The following is a 24,387-nucleotide window of genomic DNA, read 5'->3' as shown; positions in this document are numbered from 1 at the left end:
TAAGAGTCATTTAAAATCTAGCCTTAGCACACTTAAATTCCTCTGTCAGACTAGATATTGGCAACTCTACAATACCCTTCCCATACAAGGCTACACTGCTTAAGCAGTGTGGGACTCCGAGCCATTTTCTGACAAAGGAGTTGATAATTTCTTCCAACCTCTCTACCTTTGACAGAGGAACTTCATAAACTGTCAATGGCCACATTAGCCGAGGCAACAAACCAAACTGCAAACACCACAGCTTGAGCTTACCTGGCAGCCCTGACTTGTCAATTTTTGCAATACCTTGCCTAGTGACCTGTCTCAAGTCTTCAACCTGTGATTTATCACTAAGGCTGATATCAGTATATATATCAATTGCAGTCCAGGTGAGGTCAGCAGAGATGATGGTGCCAAGGAATTTGAATGTTTTGACTCTACACAGTCTCCATTGATGATAAGAGGAGGGGGGTCTTCCGTGTGCTTCCTCAAGTCTAGGATGATTTTTGAGGTGTTGAGAGTCAGGTTGTTGGTTGAGCACCATGCTGTTAATTTCAGGACTCATCTTCCTCTGATATTTGTCCCACCACTGTAGGGTTTGCAAAATTGACGATGGCGCTCTGGTGGTGGGTTGGATTGCAGTCATGGCTATAGAGTGAGTACAATAGTGGGCTGAAGAGAGCCTGTGCTAAGGGTGCATGTGGAGGAGAAGTGGGGGCCGAGTTATACAGTCTGGGGGCGGTTTATTAGACAATCTTTTATACAGGTGCATGTGAGTTGAGGGAGGCATAGTTCAGTCAGTTTGCTGATTAGAATGTCCTCTATGTTCCTATGTCCTCTATATCCCTTGATGTTCTAGGCTCAGCGCAGTGAGGAGAGCTATGGCTATGGCATCCTCGGTTGATCTATTGGCACGATAGGCAAACTGATGTGCGTCGAGGGTTGAAGGAAGGCAGGCTTTTATATGATGTAGAACCAGCCTTTCAAAGCACTTCATGATTATGGGTGTATGCAGTGGCGCAAAAAGTGGGTATGCACTATATGTGGCACATAGGGGCGCAGCACCATGGGGGCGCCAAAGCTATGGTAAAAAATAAAATAGTTAATTAAAAAACAATATTTTTTGGTATTTTCTATATATAGCTGCTGTTGTGCGATTCTAAATAATCATTTCTGTATTTCCTCAATGTTATGTAGCATTTTAGAGGTCTAACAAGCTAGGCACCCTATCTCATAAGATTCCATCATAGAATTTTGACATAGAAGAGTAAGATTAATCACAATCATAACTAAAACAGCAGCCTAGTTTTTGTTTGGAGGGGGGGGGGGCGCCAATGTTGTTATTGCATACCCCTCAGCAAATGGGTACTGTAGTTGCGCCCCTGGGTGTATGGTAATGGCAGATATTACTTTCATTGGTTTAATTTAACCTACTGACCCCCCAACAACAAAACTTTCAACGCGTTGATATCTGTCTGTTTCCCGGTTAGGTTTGTGCATTGGTCAGCTAAAAAGTAGCCTACATAGCACTAACAACATCCACATGAAATATCTTTACAACAACGCCTACTTTGAATAACGTACTGTCATACAGTTAATGGGATACTGTGCAGAGTTGGGAAGTTATGGTAGGCCAATTTCATAATCACATATAAGGGAAATTTTCTCTCGTTGTTGAGTAGCCTGATGGTACGCACAGTGTGTACGGCCGTACATCTGCAGGCGCGCTTGAAGCCATATGCTTCAGAACAATGCGTTTCAGACCATAAAAATAGGGCCCATAGTCTTGCTGAAGTCAATCACACCGGCCCTCATTTATGAAATGAACGTACGACCTAAAACAGGCATAGGACAGCTGTATGCTAATTTCCACTCAAATGTATGCAAGTTTTTGTAACCTACTTGCCGTAATTTAGCCTGTTATGTTGACACATTTGATGGCTTAAGATAGCTGTAGGCTATGTGGAGAGAATTACTTTCTCTTTGGAAAACACAACAGTCATACATTATTTTGTATTATTTTCAAAGGGCAAATGTATGTCATATGTTTTTTTGTAATGAATGTAGTATAATGCGTTCTCTCTGTGAAAATTTTACTTTCCCGGCTTTCTTGATGATACTTTTCTAGCTGTGAAAATTAACAAGGTTCAGCTGGCTATCTCGAGGGCACAAATGTTTCTCTTTTGGACGTGTAATGCACCTCCATGTCATAAATTCTAAGGGCAAAGCCTTTAAAACAAGCATATATAGGGGCGTGATATTTAAATTATGCTTGTTTCCAGCCGCCACATTTATCAACACAAATTAATTCTTACGCTAGAATTAGAGAAACGAAAGTTTCATGAATCATATCTGAGTCCCATCGTAAGATGATTTCTGCGCTGAAATCTACACTGGTTTCTACGCTCGGTTGATAAATGATGGCCAGTCTCCTCTCATTGTGGTCCCACAACATTCCATAAATAGTTATTGCAAAATGGTTAATTAAAATTCTAACATTTATTACAAAAATATTATTGGATAATCGTTGACGGGAAAGATGGAGACATCACATCCCACATGAAAAAGGATATCTATAGTTTTTGCATGACAACTTTGCACTTTGTCCGCCTTTTAAATTAGGGCTTTTTAAACTGCAAACAAAAATTCAGGCAGCACAAAGGAGAAGGTTGGGAGTGTAACCACGTGCCTGCGGTAAAGGCAAAGTCTAATCCTTGAGAAAGAAGTGGAGGAAATTGTATACAAAAGGAAACATTATCAAAAAAGTCATAGACTGAAATTGTACAGGATTACACAAAAAATTGTTTGCGTATTTTAAATTTTACTTTAGATTTTTTTTCTCTGAGTTTTATTCTCTCAAATTCATATTCTTTTTGATGAATATTTGGGTACAAATATTAGTCTGTAAGAGGCACACTGGGTAAAGTTTGCATTAAAGTCAGTTCCCCTTGTGTCAACTGTATACCTCTGTTTATACATGAGGATGACAGAAAACAGAAAATCTTGTCTTTATCTCAATGTCATACTTGGTCAATGCCAAGCCTGGTTAGTGGAAAATATATTGTATATTAAGATTATTGATAATGATATATTATTATTCATTTGTATTGCTATTTTCTGCCTATTGTGTTAATTTAATTCTAAACTGACTTTACCCCACTTTTTATCACCAGCTTCATTAACTCCCACCACCTTTGTCACAACTAACATACCTGTTACTAATGAAACAACATATGGTAAGACTTTTAACAAAGTGGCGTGCTTCTGGTTACTGTTTCATGACCCAGCTCTTCTTCAAGTAAAAGTTAATTGATTGTCTTTACCAAAGTAAATCTGCGGTTTATGTGGAGAATACATTTTCTGTCCTTTGTAGCCTACATGTAGATGCCTATAATACAAAACATTTCAATTTGCAATTTCAATTTAATTTCACTTATAGAGTGCCAAAACATTACACATGTCTCATGGCGCTTTACAGAGTGTTAAACAATTCAGAGAGATGAGTAACAGGGGCGAGGAAAAACTCCCTAGAATTGGAGATACATATAGGAAACCTCGAGCAGATCCACGACTTAAGGGCCTGACCAATCTGCCTAGGGTCAGTTACAGAGCAGTAAGGTCTGTATACATGATAAATGAATAGGTTAGTTAGGTGATATCTGTGAGAAGTTTGTTAGATGACTTAAGATTAAAGGGACACCAGGCAAGCCTGATGCTTTTTCTCTACGAAACTCGGTCTGAAGCTCTTTTCCTTTTCTTTGCGTCTTCCGTCAAGGGTTTTCGCTGCTTCTTCGCCGGGTCTGCCATTATACACACGTTTGCAACAAGCCTCTGTGTTAGCCTGCCTCTGTGCTGTAAACTGATCCTGCTTCGGTCGGCGGGTAGGATACACCGAACTTGCAAGTAGGATATTCTTCCTACAGGCAGTAGGGGCGGGCGAGAGAGCCTTCATTCGCCCCGTAATGAGTCATTTAACCATATACCGACTTACGAAGATGATTAATTAACACGAAAACGTTGCCTGGTGTCCCTTTAACATTGTTGTGGTCCCAAACAAAAGATTATGTTCTTTATCTTCCAAAAAAATAGACCTTAGGTTGTTATTAGACTAGAGTTGTCCTTCATGTGGTTCTTGAGATATTTTAATGTGAAGTGAATAGATGGGATTTTACGGAATCTAACATCCAGCAAAATGTTTTTTTATTTTTTATTTGTATGATGCCATGTATGAACGGTAGAATGAAAAAGCAGATCGATATGGGTCATTCCGTGTGATATCACCAAATTTCATCAAAATTTGGCAGGTGACCCTCTAATACCCTCTAATAAACACACATCTTATGCTACACTAAAGTGGATCTCTGCCTATAGACTTGAAAACACCTCTGTGTTGCTCACTGTTACTGGGTAAATGAAAGACTTGCTGAAGTGAGCTAAACAAGTGTCACTCACAAATTCCCATAACCCCAACTGGCCTTTTTGAATTCCTTTGCGAAAATTAAAAGTCTCCCCTGGATGCAATTGTAAATTTACCTAGGTCCAATAGCCTAATGTTGCCTCGGAAAGTTATTGCTTGAAAGTTATTTCATCAAAATTTGGCAGGTGACCCTCTACGAAAAAATCTGAAAAAAAATCACAGGTGTTTGTAGACCACTGAGTTTTAGAAACCCCTTTTTATGTTCCTTTATTACATTAATTTTCCAACTTCTTTCCCAGATCACATGGAGACAAAGCACTGATATCCATCTTGATGATCTTTGTTTGTCTCTCACAGAGGGAGGACTGCATAGACTTTACCTAACCAGCTGGCTAGTAATTATTAGTACTCACATAGGCACTGATAGGTTGAAACTGGTGTTGAAAACTGGTTACAAAGATGGCAATTATGCTAAATCCTCTTACTGCATGTATGATGACCAGTCAGTACAGGGTGTTCTACAACAACATAAAAAAACTCTACTAACCATCTAACCTTGTGTGTACCATCAATAGCACAAACATCACCAGTGTCAGTCACCACTAGTATACCATCCATCTCCAGCAGCACAAGTAAGATGTCACTCGTACATAACACCTTTTTAACCATCATTTATCTAATTAATCAATTTAATTGACCCATACTTTATTAACTTTGATATATGGTTATTGTAATGCAGCTATTTGCCATTATGTTTTATTTTTAATTGGTTGTGTTTACATTTAGGCTAAGTATTTTTATATATTACTGTAATGGTCACTTTAATTGTTAATTATTATTCTATTGTTGCAAGTCACTTTGGGTAAAAAAAATCTGCTGAATACCATAACCGTAACAGTTATAAAATATGCTTTTTAACTTTTATATACCAGGGTACATATATAGTATAGATTCATTCCATGTACTCATCTAGATGTTTTAAATATATGAACTATATACTTATTAATTCATCTTAATCTATTGATTTGTTTATGCCTTCTGGTTATCAGTTCAGACACCCACAGCACATGTAACCACCATTAGCATGACTTTAAAAGCAAGCACTGGTAAGCATTACCATTTCAAATAATTATGTTAAAAACATGGATTGTCCTCATGCTTAAGGAATGAATACAGTTGAAAGTTTGGGGTAGAGGCCACACAAAAGGTTTTTAGCTTTGAATGGCAGCGGTTCTTTCTGTCCAGTGTTGAAAAATCTTCACTCAGTGTCACTGATCCTGACATACACACACTAAAGCAATTCAGTATATTTGTCTTGAGGACAAAATAGCTCCATGCTATTAAGCGAGCTATATTTGGTTACACTTTACTTGAAGGTAGCCTATCTACATAAGAGTGACATGACACCGTCATGAACATTTATGACATAACACTTCTGTCATCAAGTGTCATTTGGTTTTTGTCATGACAAGTTAGGGTTAGGTTTAGGGTTAAGGGTGTTACCTATATGATATGGCTATTAATACTTTATGGGGCATGTCACCACAAAAGTTGGTCAAAAAATGTTTTATTGGAATATCTAAAGTTACCTATCTCTAAAATAAGGGGTCATCTGTAAAATTTGTGAGGTCAAAGTCCTTTTAGGCAAGTCTCTGGGCAGTATCCATAATTCCACATAGGAACCATTACAAGTACATCATGTCAATCCACACTGAAATCTGACTTAAACAATTTAAAAATCTATTCCAAAATCTCTTAAATAAGGCTCTCTTATAAAGTGAGGTGTAACTTCAAATGAATGCATAGCAACCAGATACATCCTGCCAACTAACAAAGATAGAGGACAACCACACGTTTCCTTATCTTTAATCTTTTATCTTTCCTTACCGACTAACCATTGACCAGTGATCAATATAGTTGATGTCTGGGACACATCGATAAAACTTTTGAGGTAATGTGAATGTTTGATCTGAAGATGTCATTGTTTTTAGATGTTCTTTGCATAAACCCCCTAAAGAAAGTCTTCAGTCAAGGAGTGTGATTTTGATATTGCCAGTCCCAGGGAGGAATATGGCTACCTAACATGCCCCATATAATGTAAAATCTGCCTGTATTGCGGATAACTAAACTAAATGACTAAAGTCAACTAAAACAGTTGGCCATCATGGTGTTATATTGTGTTGTATTCGTTTAATTCGTTGAGGCGTGCATTAGGCATAGCCTGCCGCATCAATATGACTGATGCCTGATTTAGGGTTACAAAAAAGAAAAGTAGGCTAATAAACACACATCTTATGCTACACTAAAGTGGATCTCTGCCTATAGACTTGAAAACACCTCTGTGTTGCTCACTGTTACTGGGTAAATGAAAGACTTGCTGAAGTGAGCTAAACAAGTGTCACTCACAAATTCCCATAACCCCAACTGGCCTTTTTGAATTCCTTTGCGAAAATGAAAAGTCTCCCCTGGATGCAATTGTAAATTTACCTAGGCCCAATAGCCTAATGTTGCCTCGGAAAGTTATTGCTTGTTTTTTGTTAGCATTATTTTTTTTCATATTTTCCAAAGGTGCCAATAAATCTGGAGAGTACTGTAACAGCTAATGACTACTAGCACCCCCGTCGATGCGTGTGTAACATAGGTGAACTCGTTGGCTACTATTGACAGTATGATGCAATGACGCATCGAGTCTTGTCCCATTTCGTAAGTAAAGATTTCAACCCCTTACACTTCTCACTCCCCAGTGAAGGGGCACTTCAAAGAAGTGGCAGGGTCAAGGGAAGAGAAATAGTACAGGGCCTTTATACCCTATCATGGTGCCAGTTAACCTAATTAATAGTGAATTGTTCCTCATTCTGTTGTCTTTAACATTTCCAGCCTTGTAGCAGCCAATAATGTAATAATGGCCTATAACGTCATAATGGCCAGTGACATAATAATTTTAATGTAATAAAGCCAATAAAGTATTAATTTGCCAATAATGTCATAACATTTCTGAACCAATAACGTAATAACTTTTTTCCTATAATGTAATAAGTTATTACATTATTGGATGGTTATTACGTTATTGGCTGGGTTAAAAAAACAACTTTTTTATGTAATAACTGCAGCCAATTATGTAATAACATACTGATATCACTTTATTTAAGGTTTATTTACTAGATATAAAGTGTCACCATGACACTTTACTTAGCTCAAATAGCTGCTTAAAAACATGACCATATAAACACCCCTACCCAGGGATGGATTACTGCACGGGCCTACCAGGCCCAGGCCCAGGGGGTCAGGGGGCCCTGAAGCCCAAGCCTTTGCATGGAATCATTGCCTCAATATCATTTTCTGGGGGATGACCCCCAAACCTCCCCTCCCACATATACGGCCATAAGTGGGGGGGCCCTTAATACATCTGGGCCCAGGGGGCCGGAAGTTCATAATCCGCCCATGCCCCTAGGTACCCCCCCCACACACACACACCACCACCACCACCCCCGCACACAGCCAAATTACCCCCACACACACACACATCTACACCTTACCCCCACCCCCAACAGTTAAAATGTTTTAGAAGAACGATTAATAACATTCCTTAAATTAAATTGCCTTTACAAATTAATTTATGGCCAGTGGCACAATACTATAGGCCTATACTATTAGCCTACATAATATCTATCCATTTCTAATATCTATTTTTCACTGCCGCTTCTTGTGCTCATCACTTAATTGACAAGGTCATTATTGCGCTACCTAGTGCCACCCACTGACATGAAAGAGTATTTATTTACTTAACAAGTCACTACATTGCAGGCACATATGCTCAACAATGGCATAGCATACTGTTTGCAACAATTAAATAATAAATGTTTTTGGACCGATTAAGTGAAATTGGACAATCTTTCACGGCACACTGGTGTTCCACGGGAACAGTGGTTGAAAATCACTGGCCTATGTTATTTCACACAATGTTTCAGTAATTCAGGCTATATACTTGGAAAAGGCAGTTAGATAGTGTTGGATATGACAATCCTTTTCCTTTTAATCAACTAGCCTATTATATAAGGGAGACACTGATTCATAAAATCTCACTAAATTCATTCTGTAAGGGAACACTGTGTGGGCTATAATAAATATTCAAAGTAAATATTCATATAATAATATTCAAAGAAATATTCATATAATGATATTCAAAGAAAGGTTAACACTTTTTTAAAGTTTACAATACTTTGGTTTGTCTGTAGGGATTCTCGCCAAACTACCACAGAAGTGTAATTATATTTTGAGCATTATCAGTGGTATAAAATAGCGATTTGTTTTTTGATGTGCTAGCTGTGCTAACTCAAAACAGCTGTTAGGCTTATGCCATTTTGATCTGTAAAAATGTCACATGTAGGCATGCCTAAATTCTCCTTACTGCACATTAATTATAGGCTAATATATTCATTATTGAATGCTTAGCTGGAATGATGTTTCCCTATCATCCTATTTTTAAAGCACTTTAATGTTAGGGTGTCGAGCCACTTTTTTTCTTCCCCAAAGAGAGAGGCTACTTTGGCAAAGTATTGTAACAAGCACTTCTTATTACAGTATACATGTACTACTGGTCTGTAGGTACCCAAAAAAAACATTGTGTATGGACAACGTAAGTATGTGATATTACAAATCGTTACATAGGTTGTTAAAATGTACTTCATTATGTAAATGCACTGAAACAAGTACCCCGTAAAATAAAGTGAATATTGACAGATTTAGTAACTGTCTTAACTGTCAGTTACATTGTTTATTATTTACCATTTCTTACTCAATCAATAACTTATTGTTGCCACAGTCAATAACACTATATTTCCTAACAAGTAATATATTAAACTGATCTAACTTGCTCAGATCTTAATGCAAGGAACTAAAGGCATACTGAGACAATAAGAATAACTAATTTTTAATATGTCAACACTTAACATGCAACATATGCTTTTTGTGATTTGATTTTGTTTTCACCCTTGGTGGCAGTCTCTCCCACAAGTACCTTCCCTCCAACTGTTAACCAACCTGCTTCCATTACTAACCAGAATCATGAGGGTAAGAAGAATATTGTCAACATTGTCAAATCAAGCATAAACAGTAAAAATATATAAAATGTCATGCTTTGATTTTCTGTTAACTGTGCTCTGCTTATAGTACATGATGCACACATGTCTACTGTGACATTTAACCAGATGTGCTTACCTGTGTGTCATTTGTTTCACATTCAGTAAGGGTTTTCAATTGAATTTTTTGAGTGTCCTAACTCAACTATTTGATATTGCCCCCTGAGATTTTATACATGGTTGTCTTCTTTCATCAATCACCGTGGTAGAGAGATAATAGTGTACTATTTCATATTTCTATTCCTTATCGAGTTTATTTAAGCCTAGACTCTCAATTAATTTATTTAGATGCTTCCATCCTTGTTTTTCTTTTTCAATTTTAATTGATATTCATATACAGTATATTCACATAATTCTGTAATAACAAAAATAGCATACTAATTGTATTGCACATTAATGCACACTGTCTGTATTTATTTTTTTTAATGATGTATGTTTTTTCGTGATATTGCTTCCAGAAGTGCTAACAACATTACATTGTGACCATCAGAAATATACACATGGAACACAATTCTCACATTTACTAACGCATACAATAAATAACAGATTGCTTTGACCTCCCCACTTTCAAACGGCCTGATCCTGGATTCGGAAGAGAGAGAAAAAATTGTGTATTTGTGGTCTGCGCTCCGAGTCACTCAACGTCCTGTGTCACTGTCCACCACAACACCAGTGAGACTTCATGGCATTCCTGCTATCAGAACGTCCAAATTCTCTTTGGGTTTTATCTCCACCCCACTCATTTGGCCTTTGAGGAAGAAGCAGGAGTCCCCTACCACTACCACCCAGGCGCAAGAACAGCCATTTGCACGTGTAACTAAACCACCTGCCCCACAAACAGTGAGCCTTTTAGGCACATCTCTAAGATCAGAAACATCAGCAGATATCAGTAAACTGAAACAGACTAATCCTCAGGTGGATCTATCATTGCAACAGGCAGATGTCCAGAACAAAAGCACAAACATTGAGTCTTTCCAAGTACTGTCTCTCAACAACCGTAAAAACAAACCACTAGGCCAACCGATGGTATTGAATGTTGATCGAGAAAACAGGACTTTGACTGAGGCACTGGATTATGCATCTGGAATTGAACCATTTTTCAACTCTGATATTGGAGTCAATCCTTTTGGCCTTTATGATCTTGACTCAATCTATTCTCACGTGGAAACCATGAATTCCGATCACCTGGATGCTACCATCTACAATGATGTGTTAATACTCAGCAACCCAACGACTCCTCCTTCTAATGTGGACAAACTCTTTCATAGTCAATATGCCATACTTCCCTGGGGTGTGACTGAAGCTACGGTACTTCAAACTACAATGTGGAGCAGGTGGTCCATTCCAATCAATTCAGTACAGACTTTGCTTTCAAGAGGAGCACTTATGGAGATGTATGAACCAAGCGCCAACAGCAGGCAAAAAACTGACAACTCTATCTCAAGTGAAATTATACTGCACAATTACAAGACAGACTTCCATCTAATGAGCACACAGTCCTGGCATACACCATTGTCTTCAGTAGGAGTCCTCCATGAACACTCCAAAGGCATATTGACTCCTACACCAGTATTAAGTTTACTGCCTACCAACCATAAAACATCTCCAAAAAATAAAACTTTACAGCTATTAGCTTTCAATTCTTCAACACAAAGTAATGGGGCTTTCAGCATGGCAAAACCATTGTTTTTGTCCCTACCAAGTCTTATCATTACAGAGAAAACGATTCAACCTCTTACTGATACTGTTCATGAAAATATGTCTCTCAACCTATCACAGAATAGGGAACCATTAGAGGCTAGTTTGACACACTCTATTTACTTCCAACATGACTTGTTAACAACTGATGATATAGTTCCTGCTCAGTTATATTTGGAACATCTCACTGCAATAGCTACTGCCATGACTCCTGACTCTCCTAGAACATCAAACATGTTTCCCTCCAAGAGTGTCAGTGATTCCATTTTACCTTCATTGAGAAGTCATTTTAACTCTATTCTCAGTGATTATTTGGAAGACACACAACCTAAAATCCCTTTTGGCGAATTAAGCTCTAACTGGCCCATGAGAACTGGTGTGATAATGCCAGACTCAACACGGAAGTCCCAAATAGATATACCTCATACTTCAAATCTGTCACAGATTTACGGAAGCCGTTTTACAGAAACTCCAATGTTTGGGAGTAAAGGCCATAAGCATTATGCAAACACAAACAATGTGTCAATGATGACAAGCTTTCATATGTCATTTAACACAGTGTTGATATCAGGTAGGATGACATTGGATGTTTTGCCCACAATTTTATTATCACCTCAAACAGGACTCACACAGAGTCATTCAGGTTTAGAGTGGTCCTTAACAAGTTCTGTCTCTTCTACTGATATCGTCAGTCACAAACTCTCTTATATTCTTCTCAAACCATCTAAACCTCAGCATGGACATTTAGAACTATTTAACCCCATAGATACATCCATTGATCTTCCGATTGAGACATTGTCAACAGATAATGACCTTTCTCAACTACAGATGAGCCCCAGTCATCTGATAGAGCATAGTACATTTTATTCTCAGGGAAAATGGTATGAGTGGGGTTTCAGTACATTACACTTGCCATTCTCTACCAATTCATTGCCAGTCCACTCTGCCAGTATGAATCCTTTCCCCAAATACACTGTTATGGATGCAGCCCACTCTTCAACTGACACTTCTCCAAGGGTTATTAGCACAGTAATGGAGAAAGCCCAGTCAGCTGGATCTGTCTCCTTTCCACACACTGAAATAACAGTTTCTTCCCTGCAGAGCCACATTACTCCTGGAAGTCAATCAGCAGTAAAGGCCCCATCGATAGCAAAAAACAACACTTTCCCGTCTAACACCAAGCCTACAACATTTGTAAATTCAGGGTTATCTAGCAGCGGGACACAGTACAGAGAAGATGGACATAATGATCATCCACTTTCAACAGATGATAAGTTAGCAAGCCAAATAGGACATGGCAACAAAGAGGCTGCTGTCCAAGTTTCAACCACACTCTTTCCTCTGACTGGTGACAATCATTCATTAGTCCACACACCAATGTCATTTTCCGCACTACCTGATAGAGTTACTGCTCTGGACAGCACTGTGCCTTTTAGCACCACCCCATGGAGCTTTCCAGTCTTGACTGAACTTGCATCCTGTCCATGTAAAACACACTCTCATGTTGTGTGTCTGTGTGGACGTGCAGCCGGGAACAGTATGTCTTCCAGTCACTATTTAATTTGTGCTTGTAGTCTTAGGAATGGCATTGTACTTTTTTCCAATTTGTGAAAAAATGATCATCCTTTTCAGTAGTTCTAGTGGGATGATAACTAGATTTATTTTCTTAATGTCATTAGTGAGCATTAACATTTTGTAGTATTTTCCAAATCAGCTGTTCTAAGGTGGCTTGGGAGCTCTCCTATGGACAAAGAATCTAGTGTTGTTACAGAGGACTACATTATTTCTCTTTAGTTTTAGTTGTGCATTTTCTCTTAGGAGATTTCTAAAGCTTTTAGGCTGTAAAGCCCATTGGAGACTACAATCCCTGTATTGTACTTTGAATCCATTTTAATTAAGTCTGGTGTGTCTATGACAATGTTTTAACAGGTAATCTCAGAACAAAATGTCATTTTTTCAAAATAATACATCAGAAGTCTCCTAAGATTAGTTTTGCCATGCAAAATAAATGTAATTTATTGTAGATATACACTAACAATGCAACTTAATACTTTTTAGTTTATTAGTGCTAGTGGAACTACCCTGTATTGTCAAGTGGAGCATAGCAGTAACAGGATTTTGCGAAAGGCTGAAAGGCTGTAGTAACACAGAAGAAATTAAATCTTCTAACTGAACCATTTGGAAATATGTATATAGATATCTCATAGAGATACATAGTTGTCGTCAGCCAACTGCTCCTCAGGTATGCTGCTATGCAACACGGACATTTAGCTCGGTGGTGGAATTCACTTAAAGTTATGCAAACAATCTGTCCTTTCTTTTTTATTGCAGAGGTATTCTACAGAGTTGAACTTGTTTTCCCTCAACAGAATGAGCCTGATGTGACTGAACTCACAGAATTGGTAATGAAACATCTGTCATTTTTTTTTATCTACTCTAACCTAAAGACCAAAGATAATTTGAAAGTTTTGTTTTACAGCTCAAGTCAACTTCCCACTACTGGATATATCCAAAACATGTGAAGTGTGACAGGTGAGAGATTTTATTCACCAGAATAAACTAAATTTTCTTAACCTTGGATGTAGAGTGCATAAATCTACTTAGTGCTTTTAATCTGTAAAAAATCACTGTTGATTTGTTTGGTAAGTAAACTGTACTGTGTTTATTAAACATTCTTGTGTGCATTCTCCCTCAGCCTAGTTCTTAATTGCTCCCCTTCCCGCTGCCCAAATGCACAGGTAGTTTTTTGACATACTTTAGACATATCCCCTTTAGAAATGGAACAGAAAAAACAAATTTGCTGATGGAATAATTTTCAAGCTTTATACATGGACATGGAAAGAAAATTGCTGTCGCTCACTTGGATCATTATCTTACAAGAAATTCATAAGAAAAAGTGAATTTCAAATGTGTGTTTTACAGGGGCCAGGTTGGGGCAGAGTCAGAGAAGGCTCAGGGTGACAAATAAATAACCCAAAAAGTGTTTGACACAAATAAATAACACAAAAAAGTATAATTTGGAGTAAAATAATTATGTAAAATAGATTCTTTATAATACTAAACTGAACATTATTGACCAAATGTTTTATGTGAGTAAAATTATCATTAACATGTGATATGACGTGTCTATGGTAAATGCAATGTAACAACGAAGGAAGTGCTTTTCAACTGGAGAGAAAACATTAATGCTATTTGTTTTATCAGAACACACACCAGCTTTTTTGTTGTCAGCTGACACAGAGGCATAAAGAGGGCTGTCTGGAGTTCATTCAAAATTTGGAATTGAGTGTAAACTGTTCTCATACATTTTGCTGCAGACAATTTTTGTATTGTTCCATGTTTGTAAATGACCGAGCCATAAAAACTAACCAAAGAGTAAGCTCTCCTCCTCAAGCATAAAGGAAATTGTATTTTGGTCTACCTAGTAGGTTTTAGGCACTGTGATCTGCAAAAAAAAATGTAAGAAATTTGACCAACATCAAAGTACTGTAGGGTGTTCAGTTTGGTTTTATTTGTAGACATTACATCCTGACAGCTCTGGCCCTTACCCTGGTGATAAGATACAATTTCCAATGGCGTTTATCCTGAACATGGAAATGTCTACCTTGTACTGGTATCAAGTCAAGGCAAGGCCATTTTCTTTATATAGAACGTTTCATCCACAGGAGTAATTCAATGTGCTTTACATAAACAAGAGCAAAAAGTACATAAAAGCCTAAAAGGGCAGTAGTTTAAAAAGTAGAATACATAAAATGGATTAGTTAAAAGACAACATAGAATTACTGGAACACAGCCAACAACTTAACCTTGTGCTTCATGTAACTCCAGTTTGTCTGTGGCATTAAATGTAGCTATAGACCAGCTAACACAAAAAAATCTATGGCTATCAGACAGTTTCTTGACAAATTATTAATACTGTGACAAAGCCTCTGTCTGCCTTTGATTTAATACCAGCACGCAACCAGACTTCCCTTTCATTTCTCACTTTGGCCTATAGGACAAATCTGCTCCTTGATATTTTAATTCAATGAACAAGATGTACATCCCCAACCGCCCACTGCGGTCTTCTGATGAGTGTCTATTGTGTAATAAATGCTAGGTCAAATTCAAGACTCTTTTCCTCAGTGGTTCCTCGTTGGTGGAATGAGTTGCCCAGTGCTCTCCATTCCTGTGATAGTTTTGGGTCTTTTAAGAGGGGTCTGAAGGCATATCTGTTCAACATGCACTTAGTTCATTAAGCGCTTCTTATGCGTTATGGTTTCTATAATATTGTTGTATTTCCATTAGGTTGTTGACTATTTTCACATTGTTGTTTATTATTGATATTCTCCTTAATGTAGTCTTACCATGTTATTGTTTTTTATATTATTGATTGAATGGACATTGTTTATTATTGCTTTTTTCCTTCATTTTCATTGTTTATTTCATTAGGCTAGTAATTGAATTGACATTGTTGTTTATTATTGCTATTCTCCTTATTATAGTCTGACTAACATTTTAATTTGTTCTCTGTTAAATTTAAGTATTATATTGTTTTGTATTTGTATGTCACTTTCGACAAAAGGGTATCCAACCATAACCATAACCATGTAACTCACACAGATTCTTAAGTGTTGGCATAAACAGTAATAGGAATGATCAGCACTCTGATTAACAGAAAGAGTGTTTGATCAATTAGCAAAAAGCATCTGAGAAATGTTGCTCAGAAAAGTTGCTCAGATGAGTTTGGAAACTTTGCTGCTTCATTATTTTTCAAGCTCATAAATGGTGTTTTCAGCACAAATTAGAAACATATTAGAATATTGGACATAATGCAGACTATTAAACCACATACTGGAATATTGGACCTAATGCTCTATTCCACTTTCTCTCAATGGCAATAGAGGTAGAGAAAGCAAAAGTATAATCATTTAGACACCATGTGAGTCAAATCTTTAGAGTCATCTTCACCCATATTATATACATTGTTTCCTAAAAATCAGGCCTGTAGTTTTCCTGCTAACAAATCAACCAATCATGCAACCAACCAACAGATGGGTGCATAACCTCTTTGGCAGAGGTAACTGCTGTATCCCTTTAAAACCACATTATTGGTGTTTTGTCTTTAGCACTTTCAAGCCAAAGAGTGCAAATAGAAAGTAAACACTATTAATGACTGATCTTCTTTAATATTTCTATTTTGTTGTCAGGGACAACAAATGCCAGGCCATTTTGGTTCACAATATGACCATGAATTCAAGTGCCATAATGGCAGATATAAAGGATAGGCTGAGGTCCTCAACGATGGATGAAAATGGATCAGTGGTAGTAACGTTGGAAACTGTTGGTATGACTTACTGTTGACACTTCCTTCAGAGTGGATATCAACTTCATCAATCCTTTAACAGTATTTATGAGGAGAAAATGTATGTCTTTTATTCTGATTGATGACAGAAAACTGTCCTGAAGAGAAAGATCTCAGCGATGACCGTTACAAGTGGCTTGAGAGCAGACCCATGGTGACCGTACATATTCCCTGTTTGCATTTTAAGGACCAATATGCCTCCAGAACCTGGTGAGATAGAAATTGATTGTTTGTTTTACAGGTTTTACACAGGCACTATTACAGAAACTAGATGTACCACATAGCGGTACAAAATATGACAGCCGCTCAGTCCTGTACATCCGCGAAAATAAATCACACTTATCAATTTGTCTCCATCTTCTACTCCACCCCCCACTCTTGAAACCGTCAAGGTTATAAGATTAACGTACCTGCAGTAAAAACCAAGCAGGTCCGATAAACATTCTCATGTTTATTTCGGCTTTAAGAAGAACTGGGAATTACATTAAATGTGACAATCATCCTACCCTTATTAGACATTCTCTGCCGTAAACTACAGTGTGGTCCTTGTAGGAAGCGTCTATTGTTTTTCCAACTCACTTTAGATTAACTTCCAACAAAGTTACATCTCTGCAACGCTGCGCCATTTGGTGGACCAACTACTGTACGTATCGGCAATACTGGAAATGCAGCCTTAATGATGATGATGAATATTCGGTTTTCCTTTAATCCTACTGAATTTGTAATTATGTATCGCCCATTATAATTGCTGATACCGATAGTATGTGCGTACCTATGTGTATGTGTGTGTGTGTGTGTGTATGTGTGTGTGTGCATGTGTATATGTGTGCGTGCATGTGTGCATGTCTGTGTGTATGTGAATATGTGTGTGCATGTGTGTGTTTCTGTCTGTGTGTGTATGTGTGCATGCGTACGTGCGTGTGTGTGTGTCTGTGTCTGTGTATGTGGATGCAGGGTTCTCAAGTTTTGAGCTCAGCTTGGAGTGAGATTGGGGGGGGGTGCACTCACTCACTAATTAAAAAAAAAAATTGGAAAGAAGCCTTTGAGACCTTGAATTTGTCATTGTAATTAGAGGGGTGACAATTTTTCGGGACTCCCGCGGGTCACGGTATTCCCGCGGGTTTCCCGCAGTACGGGAGTAAATTTCACTGTTGGTAATGTGATTGGGACGGGACAGGAAATAATAAACGGGAACTGGCGGGAAGCCAGAGAAAAAATGACGCTGCAATGCAGTGAGTGCGCCCAAAAACGAAATAACACTCGTTAATAATAAGCTAATTTTCATTCATTGTTGACATGGTCCATGGAGGCTCAGATGGGTGTCCCGGGACCTGATGAACACGGCGCTAAAAAGCACAAACGAGTGTGAAAGTTGCAGCTGTGACGACAGGGAAAGTGCAGACAGCCACGAGAGTGATTGGTCGTGTAAAACGTTGCTGATGTCTGGGTTACACAAAGCTATAACGACACAATCATTAGGTTTTCTTAATGACCGACAGTTTAGTTTAGTTTATAGATGAGAAATAATTTTGCCATAAAGTAGGCTAGGCCAAATGTCTGTGAAAAGGCTTGATTTACACACCCTGTAAAGTGCCATAAGTAGGCTGGTTTACCTAATGACAGACAGTTGAATTTCGAAAAAAAAGGAATGTTGGTGCAGTTTTGAAATCTTAAACGTGTAACCCCACACAAGCATAACGTGGTTGTAGGGAGGGGATGTGCTATTTTGGAATTTTACCCGGATACAACGAATAGCCTACTATTTTTTGATTGGATGTCGGTGGCTATTTATTTTTTTGATTCGGCTGGTGAGTGGTGCGCTAGTTCTGAACCCTGCGATAAATCCTCTCGTATCCCTGCGCCTCCTCTAATAATTATGCAGATACCTTGACATCCCTAGTAATATTTCTGTGTGAGAAATGCAAGGTGTGATGTGTGAGCGTGTGAACTTGTTGAATTGCGTGTGTCTCACGCCCATTGCGTGAGACTTGAGAAACCTGTGTGGATGTGTGTGTCTGTGCCTGTGGATGTGAGTGTGTGTGCATGCGTGCGTGTGCATGTGTACCTGCGTGTGTGTGTTGATGTATGTATGTGTGTTTGCGAGAAAGAGTGTGTGTGAGACTCTCTTCCAGCAACCCTTCGCTCAACACCATCAGCTACAGGCCAATGAGTGTACAGTCACCAAATATACACATAACTTGGTAACACTTTATTTTAATGTGTCGCTGTTACAGTTTACCTACCTAATTAGGTACAGTGGTACAACCTGTGTAACAACATGTACTATCAGGTACTATCATTAGAGTGCATGAAAATGCAATCTACTGTTATCCGATTTCTTCTTCTTCTTCTTCTTCTTCTAACGCTTTTTCCGCGTTTAATGCGGCTTCAACCGTTTAATGTAGAAACTTCATTCAAACTGCGTTACGTAGGTCTTACTTAGGACAGGTGTGAAATGTATTTTTCATATACCGATAGTATGTAGCATTGCCGATTATGGCATCACAATAGGGCACTTGGAATCCTATGCCAAGTGTTCCGGCCAGAGCCATATGGTTCCGGCTACCTCCAGCAACTGTCTGGCTCAGGCTTTAAGCACACAATCTGGCTCTCTTAAGACTACAGATCCTGTTCAACTGTTTCCTCTGTCCACAACTGTTTCAAAATAAAAGTCTCCACTACAATAATTCCCTATTAAATAATTTAACCATCTAAACTATCCAACTATTTAACTGTTCAACTGTTTCCATAGCAACCAAGATAATTATACTAGCAAACCACTGTAGTAACTCCTTTTTTTCTGATAGTAGCCACCATGGACAACCTAGCAACGACTTCAAGTACCCTAGCAACAGCCTAGCAACCACATTCACAGTTAAAACCTAGCAACCAACATCATTAACCTAGCAACCAGCATAGCAACCACCATAACTACTCTAGCAACAGTCAGTTGTTATCAACTTTGACTCCCGTCAACTGTTTCCCCTGACCACAACTGTTTCAAAATAAAACTCCTCACTACAATAATTCCATTTTAAATAATTTAACCATTTTAACTATCCAACTATTTAACTGTTCAGCCTTTCAAACTGTCAGTTGCCATCAACTATGACTCCTGCCAACTGTTTCCTCTGCCTACAACTGTTAAAAAAAAAAAAGTACTTACTACAATAATATCCTATTAAATAACCTAACCATTTTCACTGTCCGACTATTTAACTGTTCGGCCATTCCAACTGTCAGTCGTCATCAACTACAACTCCCGCCAACTGTTTCCTCTGTCCTCAACAACTTCAACTTCAAAATAAGTCCTCAATACAATAATTCGCTATAAAATAATTTAACTATTTAAACTACTCAACTATTTAACTGTTCGGCCATTCCAACTGTCAGTTGTCATCAATTGATGACTCCCTGCCAGCTTTTTTCTCTATCTGACCTCCATCTTGTTACTTGGATTATATTTAACAATATTTCATTCCGCAGCCATTTTTCCATTTTCATGCACTCGTAATTCCCTGGAATTACATTCTCTAGTTGTACTTGCATTTTGTACTTGCATTTTGTATTTGTGGGTACCTACATATAGTTGTTACATTGTAATACTGAGTGCTTTTACAAAACTTTGCCTACATTTTCATCATAGGCAAAGAGCTGACCTGAGACCTGCTGGATGGGGTATATCTGGTCATGATAGATTTGATATACAAACCATTCTTAGCTCCAGTCAAGGCCTCATTGTCTTCAGTGTACATGTAACAGCTGTGCTGCTACAACCTTGTTACTCTTTGATACAGTGGAATAAACCTATTAAGTGTACCAGTTAATTACTTACATATACATATGACATGTATATTGTGTCTTCGATGTCTTGGAACAGGTCTACTAATTCACTACATAGCACATATATCAACAGTGTTACCCATAAATTAATTTTGATTATTTTGAAATGAAATTCTGAGATGAAATTCAGGAATTTATTTTGAAAAAAAAATTTGAGATGAAATTCTACGAAACTTGGTATACCCCCAGAGAATGTCAGGTTACACATAAAATTTGATGCAGTTCTGAACATCTTCTGAAAATTGGCGATTAAAGCAGAATGATAATGCAATTTCATTTTTTACGGGGGTGTGCAAATCACAAATGAGTGATTATAGGCTAGGTTGATGTGGGCCCTTGAGACCAACATACCATAAACATTTCTTCATCCTCAGTGCCCCAGGGACCAAATAAAATTTTTCCGTAAAAGTCTAGTGGGGCTACATACCCACCAAATTTCATGTGCCCCGGTGGTTCGGTGTCCCGGGTATCGTTGACCAAAAATTCAGGAAGTAGATGACGGGGAAAAAAAAAAAAGCGGCGGTAATTATACACATGGCATCATCATTTAAAAACCAGTTTAAAGTCCAAATCACTAGTCAAATAGTATACATTAAAGGTGACAGAATGGACCAACGTATTATTTTATCTCATTCGCTGATGCTGACATAGCAGTTATGCAACTATGGTCTATCAATAAATGCTCAGATGTTATTTCACAAGCCCATTTACAACCCTATAATTTAGCTGGGGAATAAAATGGTCCAATTTAGCAGATATCTAGTGCCCTTTATGCTGATATGACATCCACATGAAAAATTATTAAGTGAGCTTTACGTCTTTTAACCACAACAGTTGAGGGGGCAACTTCCACCTGAATCTGCAACTCAAATTGGTAATTGGTAATCTCCAACTCAAATTGGTAATTGGTAATCTCCAACTCAAATTGGTAATGTAACATTATGCTACCAGAGCCTGTGTGACTCTCCCATCACAACTTTTCCTCCCAGAATCCTCTGCTTGTCTGTAGTTTCTCCTTAGTGCCTCAGTTAACGATTTCATCCACCACATGAGTGAAGTCTTTACCCAGGTCTAACGGCCGATTCACACCGCATGCGTGGCGACTGCGTGTCCGCTACGTGACCTGTCCGATTTCATTTTGGCGCCCATGTTAACAGGTTAAAGTGTGCACACTGCCTGTGTGACATGCACGTCTCAGGCGCAGCTTGAGCCACACTGAAAATGTGTGCATGATATAAATAGGACCAGCACCTATTTTTCACATGACATGCAAGCGTGTTGGGAGACCAAAAGAGACAGTTAAGAGATTATTTAATAGGCAGACTGGCCCAGCAGTACTGCATCAGTGAGTTTTCTGGTATGAATGCTCACATAAAACGTGACGCAGCAGCCATGGAACACAGACGGAATGCACACGCCATGTCGGCGGTCAGAATTGGCCGTGAGGCGTTTGCAGGTGATGAATACTGAGAAGTAAATCTTTGAAGGATATCCCCTTATTTACTTGCATAGGACTCCCAATCAATGTTCTCCATAGCTTTTTGGGTGTACTCATTTATAACCCGAAGCAGCAAGTCTACCTCATCCTCAGTCCATGTAAAAAACCTCACCTTAACACTTTTAGGTTGAGCCATTGTAACAGCAGCTGGATATCAAGTAACTGCTAAGTTGTGTAACATTAACTCAGAAGAGTGACAGCTGGTCAATGTTTCAACAAATGTTTCTTATGCCAAAGACACACCCCCACTGTAGCGTGTGCGTTCCGTTGCTGTTCCATCACTGACGTGTCACAGTTGCATGTGAGCATTCCTTAATAAGATCAAGAAAGTCTGGAATTTTACATGGAAAGCCGTGACGTTGACTCCAAATTGGTCCGTATTACTAAAAGCATTCCTTTATCTTTTTGTCAATTATTGTCATCATCCTGACACCAGAAGCCATCCTGTTCAATTACTTATGTCATTATCATCATTTTGCATTTGATTGTCAACAAAAGAACAAAAGAAATACACCTTTGCTAATTAAACAAATCCTGACAGTAACAGTAATTTTGTGTCTCTTTTTTCTCGGGACACTTTCTGAAAGACCGGGATGCACGAAACTTGGTGGGCATGTAGGCCCACAAGGATGACACTGACCATTGTTTTTTGTTCAAATTAAAAATGAAAAAGCAAAAATTAGGTGTTGTAATTGCAGGTATCTCTGACTGACATGGTCAAAACTGCACAAAAAATTGGAGATGTAAGATCTTTAAGACACCCCAAATGCAAGCCAAGTTTCGTGGAATTCCGTTCATGGGGGGACATACAAGAAATGAATTTATGTGTATATTAATTGACTGTACACAAACTGGCCTGTAGATGGTGACTGTACACTATGCATGCACACACACACACTCATGAACACACGCAAAAAACACACACATAAAGATTCTTGCACACACATGCAGGCGCACACAAACACACACACACATACACACACATACATGCAGGCAAGCAGGCGCGCACACACACACTCACACACACACAGGCACCCTATTACCCCCACACACACACTGACAAGCGAAAACTCACACACAGAGAAGCACACATACTATACTGTACACACTCATTTACATACACAAAAGTTGGAAGAGTAGGAAATGGAGACAAATTGACAAGTGTGATTTATTTTTGTGGAGAGAATGTGCAGGACTGAGCGGCTGTCATATTTTGTACCACTTTGCGGTGCATGTAGTTATATGTATAATAATTATTTATTGCTTGAATTGTATAATAATCAACAGCATTTTTTGCTTTCAGTTTCATTGATTCACGAGATTTCAAATCAAAATGGAATGATTCAGATGCCGCCAACTGCCCAAGCATAAAGGACATTGAGGTTTCTGAAGGTAGGTTTAATGTTGCAATGAAATTGCCAAAGACATATTTAAATTGTATAATACATATATATTATATGTTTTTTAGAATGAAATCTGATATATTCATGCAATCATCTCTGATAGCCTAATGCACAATTATCTCAGAAAGAGAGCTTGTAGTAGCTAAAAGAAATATGGAATGTATTGGTATACTTGGCACATTATAGAAGACATTGAGTGTTGGGCAGAAATGGAATAGGTGATGGGCCATGTTTGTGATTGTAGGGTTTTTAACTGAACTAGCCTATTATTGCCATGGGTCGATAAGGCCAGAAGGTGACCAAAAAAAAAGACACCATAAACTCTTACAAGAAGCTAGGACTCCAGACTAGGCTAGTAGTAAAAAAAAATAAGGCAATGATTAAAACAGGTATTCAGGAAAACATTGTATGAGTCAATAACCAGAGAAAGCAGCAGTGTGTAAAAACTGTAACAACCAGCTTGAGGTCAGTGGTGAGACATGAATTACACAATATGCAATCCAAAGCAGATGTCCAGAGGCACAGGTAAAGTTACATAAACCAAAACATACATGCCCCCATGGTTGAAAAAGCATCACTAAAGCACCCCCTAGATTAGTTAATTAATGACTCCTTCTGATTCACCTATTTCATATCATTCCGCAAGTAGTCCATTCATTTGTATGTCAGCAAGGAATATGTTGCTGAAATGTTAAAGTCTAAAGTTATAATATATCTAGAACTGTTTCTCTGAAAAAAAAAATTAAATGGGTTTTATAAATGTACATTGCACTTCATCTCAACAGAGACTGCTGCAGACGTGGCTGTGCAGTTGGCAGACATCAGTAACAGTGAGCTGTCAAAGGAGGAGGTGTCCACGGTAGTTACAAAAGTAAAGGAGCTGGTTAATGTAGCCCGAATCAATAAAACTCTGGCCGAAGCCGTGGTAAACATCATCTCCAATGTGATGACCAGCTCCAGCACAGCACAAGCAGCTGCCTCTGAAATGTCAGTACTTACACCTGCTATCAAAGAACTGCTCAGTCCTTCTTGCTCTGATTTATTGTGGCTTTGTGTTCAAAATCAGC

The 24,387-nt window shown here is 38.3% G+C and overlaps 1 protein-coding gene across 9 annotated transcripts in view; it reads left to right on the top strand.

Moving 5' to 3' along the window:
• Nucleotides 1–24,387, top strand: part of adgrg6 (adhesion G protein-coupled receptor G6) — a 93,690-nt gene that overhangs the window by 49,613 nt on the left and 19,690 nt on the right. For 3 of the 9 annotated variants that reach the window (XR_007194420.1, XM_048250976.1, XM_048250978.1), the window contains exons 1-7: nt 10,029–12,769; nt 13,564–13,634; nt 13,712–13,764; nt 16,422–16,558; nt 16,666–16,786; nt 23,221–23,309; nt 24,106–24,307. Coding sequence is in view for 8 of the 9 variants with exons in the window: in XM_048250976.1 (XP_048106933.1) it covers nt 10,558–12,769; nt 13,564–13,634; nt 13,712–13,764; nt 16,422–16,558; nt 16,666–16,786; nt 23,221–23,309; nt 24,106–24,307 (2,885 nt within the window). In the remaining variant the exon portion in view is untranslated. Of the gene's footprint in view, nt 1–3,152; nt 3,216–4,971; nt 5,029–5,445; nt 5,503–9,397; nt 9,467–10,028; nt 12,770–13,563; nt 13,635–13,711; nt 13,765–16,421; nt 16,559–16,665; nt 16,787–23,220; nt 23,310–24,105; nt 24,308–24,387 lie in introns of those variants that run through there. The other 6 variants (XM_048250980.1, XM_048250979.1, XM_048250982.1 and 3 more) reach the window with 5 other exon arrangements.

Source organism: Alosa alosa, chromosome 8 (assembly GCF_017589495.1).
Source record: "Alosa alosa isolate M-15738 ecotype Scorff River chromosome 8, AALO_Geno_1.1, whole genome shotgun sequence".
In the NCBI taxonomy this organism is placed as follows: domain Eukaryota; kingdom Metazoa; phylum Chordata; class Actinopteri; order Clupeiformes; family Clupeidae; genus Alosa; species Alosa alosa.
This window is presented reverse-complemented; position numbering and strand designations above follow the sequence as displayed.